The 3,978-nt window shown below is 48.9% G+C and overlaps 1 protein-coding gene across 1 annotated transcript; it reads left to right on the top strand.

Annotated features, from left to right (window-relative positions):
- The first annotated feature begins 1,291 nt into the window (after positions 1–1,291).
- LOC103156439 (E3 ubiquitin-protein ligase TRIM39-like) lies at positions 1,292–3,070 on the top strand. Its single transcript, XM_007578485.2, has one exon. It carries the CDS (start codon positions 1,299–1,301, stop codon positions 2,943–2,945), a length of 1,647 nt encoding a protein of 548 aa, XP_007578547.1. The 5' UTR covers positions 1,292–1,298; the 3' UTR covers positions 2,946–3,070.
- Positions 3,071–3,978: the final 908 nt, after the last annotated feature.

Raw genomic sequence — 3,978 nt, 5'->3', positions numbered from 1 at the left:
CTTTATAGTGAAATTGTCTGTTTTTGATATTATAATGACAGAAATTATTACTATAACAAAATAAAACTAAAAAATCAGCTCCACTGAGGGGCCCTTAGAGGGCCCTAAGCGGCTGCTTAGTTTGCTTATGCCTTGGGCCGGTTCTGGCTAAAGGGTCAAATCAGGTTCAGTCTGTTTCCATGTGACTGCCAGCAGTCACACATTAAACATGGTTATGTAAGCTGCAGCGTGTGCACATAAAAGAGATCCATAACAAATCTGTGTCTGACCTGCTGGTTCTGGTTCCGCTCATTCCCGCCCTGCTGGGTTCTGGACGGTCTCCGGTCGTTTCCCTGACCTTTTGTACCTGGTCAGATCATGAACTCTGACACTGGAAGACAGTCTGGCTGGTTCTGCAGGCATCAGGCCACCAATCTGTAAGCAGGTATAAAACCTCTGCTTGATCAGCTCAATGCAAAACTTTATGACCGCGAAACAGACAGGAATGGAGAGATCAAGGAGAGGAGAGGGGGCAGAAAGGAGCCGAGTCATTCTGGAATCTCTGACATGTGGCAGATTAAAGCCAACAAGCATCATCAGAATAACTCGGCATAGAATCAGCAACATGAAGCCAACAGGACCAGCCTTGTTTTAATCACCTGCTTCAGTCCAGGCAGCAGAGCGGTCTCACTTTGAGCCGATCATCATTCGGGTCACAGCAGCGTCCAGCTTGGCCAGACATCTTGTTGGTTGGAAAACCAAAGATGCGTTCTGCTGAAGGATGCAGAGGCCTGGCATCATCTGGAAATAAACTTCAGAAACATTTTATTTCTCCAGCTGAACCTAAAACGGGGTAGACAGTTTTTCTAGAAGTTCTCCAGTTTCTTGTCCTTTTCCTGCCAGCAGGTTAGAAGGAGAAACGCTCAGAGGTGATGCAGCTGAACGGAGCCAAACACGAGGCTTAAAGTGGGATCAGTTCTGATCTGATCAGTTTATTGCAGTTCATCCTCCAGCTGTTCTTCCAGATTCACTGCAGTTTTCCTCCCACCATCCCAGGTGGCGACTCTGACTCTCGTTCACCTTCTGCTTTGACTTGGTGTTCAGTCTCAGGTTTGAAAAGGCGTCAGCAGGAATCCAACGTTTCAACCGTCTGCCAGAAGGAACTTGAGACGTTTGATAAATACCAAAGTCTCAAATAAAAACGTTGGATTAAGCTCAGCGGCGTCAACTGGAGGACTCAGAGAGGATCCAGCAGATTTGAAAATGTTTCATTTCCAGATGAATCCAGTAAACATGTCTCTGGTTTTCTCCCTGCAGGCATGTCTTCTGCCAGCTGTCGTCTCTCTGAGGATCAGTTCCTCTGCTCCATCTGCCTGGACCTGTTCACTGATCCGGTCACCACATCATGCGGACACAACTTCTGCAAGACCTGCATCACTCAGCACTGGGATGTCAATAAAAACTGCCAGTGTCCAAACTGTAAGAAGGACTTCAGTGCAAAACCTGAACTTGAGGTGAACACTCTGCTCTCTGAGATGGTTGATCAGTTCAGACTTGGAGCTCAGCAGGAAGCCAGCAGCAGCTCAGAGCAACAAGCTGCCAAACCAGGAGAAGTTCCCTGTGACGTCTGCACTGGACCCAAACTGAAGGCCCTGAAGTCCTGCCTGGTGTGTCTGACCTCCTACTGCCAGACTCACCTGGAGCCTCACCTGACCGCTCCACGTCTGAAGAAACATCAGCTGATGGAGCCGGTGGAGAACCTGGAGGACAGGATGTGTCTGCAGCACGATAAACCTCTGGAGCTGTTCTGTAGGACCGACCAGACATGCGTCTGCTTGGTCTGCTCTGTTTTTGACCACAAGAACCACGAGTTTGTTCCTCTGAGAGAAGAATCTGAAGGAAAGAAGGCAGAGCTGAGGAAGATGGAGGCTGAAGTTCAGGAGATGATCCAGGAGAGACGACTGAAGATCCAGGAGATCAGAGAGTCGGTGAAGATCAGTAGAGATGCTGCAGACAGAGAGAAAGCAGAAGGTGTTCAGGTCTTCACAGCTCTGATGGAGTCTGCTGAGAGAGGCCTGAAGGAGCTCTTCAAGGAGATCCAAGACAAACAGGAAGCTACAGAGAAACAGGCTGAAGACTTCATCAGAGATCTGGAGCAGGAGATCTCTGAGCTGAAGAAGAGGAGCTCTGAGGTGAAGCAGCTCTCACAGGATGAAGATCCCCTCCACCTCCTCCAAAGCTGCTCCTCCCTGAAAGCTGCTCCACCCACCAAGACCTGGACAGAGGTCAGAGTTCATTCACCACACTATGAGGGGACTGTGGTCGGAGCTGTGGCTCAGCTGCAGGAGATTCTCTTCAGGATGAATAAACTGTTTCAGGCGGAACTGCAGAGGGTCCAGAAGTTCGCAGCAGAGGTGACCCTTGACCCTGAAACCGCCCATCAGCATCTCATCCTGTCTCCTGATGGAAAACAAGTGAGCCACGGTGACATGAAGACTCTTCCTGACAACCCAAAGAGGTTTTCTGTGTCTGTCAATGTTCTGGGAAGGCAGAGTTTCTCCTCAGGCAGGTTCTACTTTGAGGTTTGTGTGGAAGGGAAGACTCACTGGACAGTAGGGGTCGCCAGAGAGTCAATAGACAGGAAGGGAAAAACTCATCCAAGTCCTCAGAAAGGTTACTGGACAGTCGGGCTGAGGAACTCGACCTACAAGGCCTTTTCTGACCCTGCAGTCCAGTTTCCTCTTCTGTTCTCGCTGGTGAAGGTGGGAGTGTTTGTGGATTATGATGAGGGTCTCGTCTCCTTCCATGATGTTTACACTGAAGCTCTGATCTTCTCCTTTACTGGCTGTAGCTTCGGTCAGAAGCTCCACCCCTTCTTCAGTCCAGGTCCGAGTTTTGGAGGCGGAAACGCTGCACCTCTCATGATCCTTCCTGTCAGTAAAACCGATCGGATCAAAAACCTTTAGGGATCAATTTGGTTTTACTGAAATCCTCAAACTGACTCGTGTTTTCCCAGAGGAGATGATGGAGAGGAAAGTTAAACCCAGGAACTGATCAGCTTCAGACAACCGGCTCAGAATCTGATGCCAAACATGTTGGAGGTAAAAACTAACCAATTAAATTATTGCAATATTATATTTACTAATAAAGATGAGGAATTATTTTATTGAGGAAAATAAAAATTCTGCCTGCAAAATCTGGAATGATTGTAAATATTTGATTCCTAAATTATATTTTCATAAATTGGGTCAATAAATGTTGGTTTTTAAAATGTTCAATAAGTTTGATCAGTTATTTTAAAGGTTTAACTAGTTTCCAGTGAACTGTAAGGTACACCCTGGTTTCTGTCTGGTTTCCGTTGTGAAAGTGACCCCTGACCCCTGACCCAGATGGGGGTCCAGGGGCCACTGGTTTGGTTGGTGTGGCTCTACTGGCAGCACAGATTGAGGAACAGAAGAACGAGACTGTTTGCTACCAGCATGAGACAAACCAGAGTCTCGTGTTTTCATCGCTCCAGTTCGACAGTCCGGTTCATCCCCGGGTCCAAATTCAGAAAACTCCATGTTTTCTCTTCAGGCAGTTATATGCAGATCAAGCCCATTGTGATGGTTGTTACCGGTGGAAACGATGTTTCCTGCCCCAGGTGGGGCAGCCGAGTCGCCAGGCTTTGACCCGCAGCCCGGTGAAGGAACATGGTTCCCTTTCCAGGGGTTCATCACCTGAGGGACGGGCGAAGCGGTCGGCTGCAGCGTGCGATGGGTGGCGGTCTGATCCCGGGCTGCTGATGCTGGCTCTCAGGATGTGGAACGACTCCTCTGGTGGGAGGAGCCACCAGGAGCCTGAGCTGGTGAGGTGGAGAGGTTCTGTGAGGGATGCTGTCGGGCTGAATGTAGTCCGATCGGGTCTTTTTGACCTGTGGGACCCCAGAAGCTGTGCGTAGGAACCAACTGCCTCAGCAGAATGTGGATCAGATGGTTGATGAGGCAAAACTCAGTGAAT

The sequence above is a fragment of the Poecilia formosa genome, unplaced genomic scaffold, assembly GCF_000485575.1.
Source record: "Poecilia formosa unplaced genomic scaffold, Poecilia_formosa-5.1.2 Scaffold481, whole genome shotgun sequence".
NCBI lineage: Eukaryota > Metazoa > Chordata > Actinopteri > Cyprinodontiformes > Poeciliidae > Poecilia > Poecilia formosa.
The sequence above is the reverse complement of the archived record's forward strand: the minus strand, read 5'-3'. Positions and strand labels throughout refer to the sequence as shown.

Coding starts and splice junctions, on each gene's coding strand:
- LOC103156439 (XM_007578485.2), top strand. CDS start 1,299: ATGTCTTCTGCCAGCTGTCGTCTCTCTGAGGATCAGTTCCTCTGCTCC.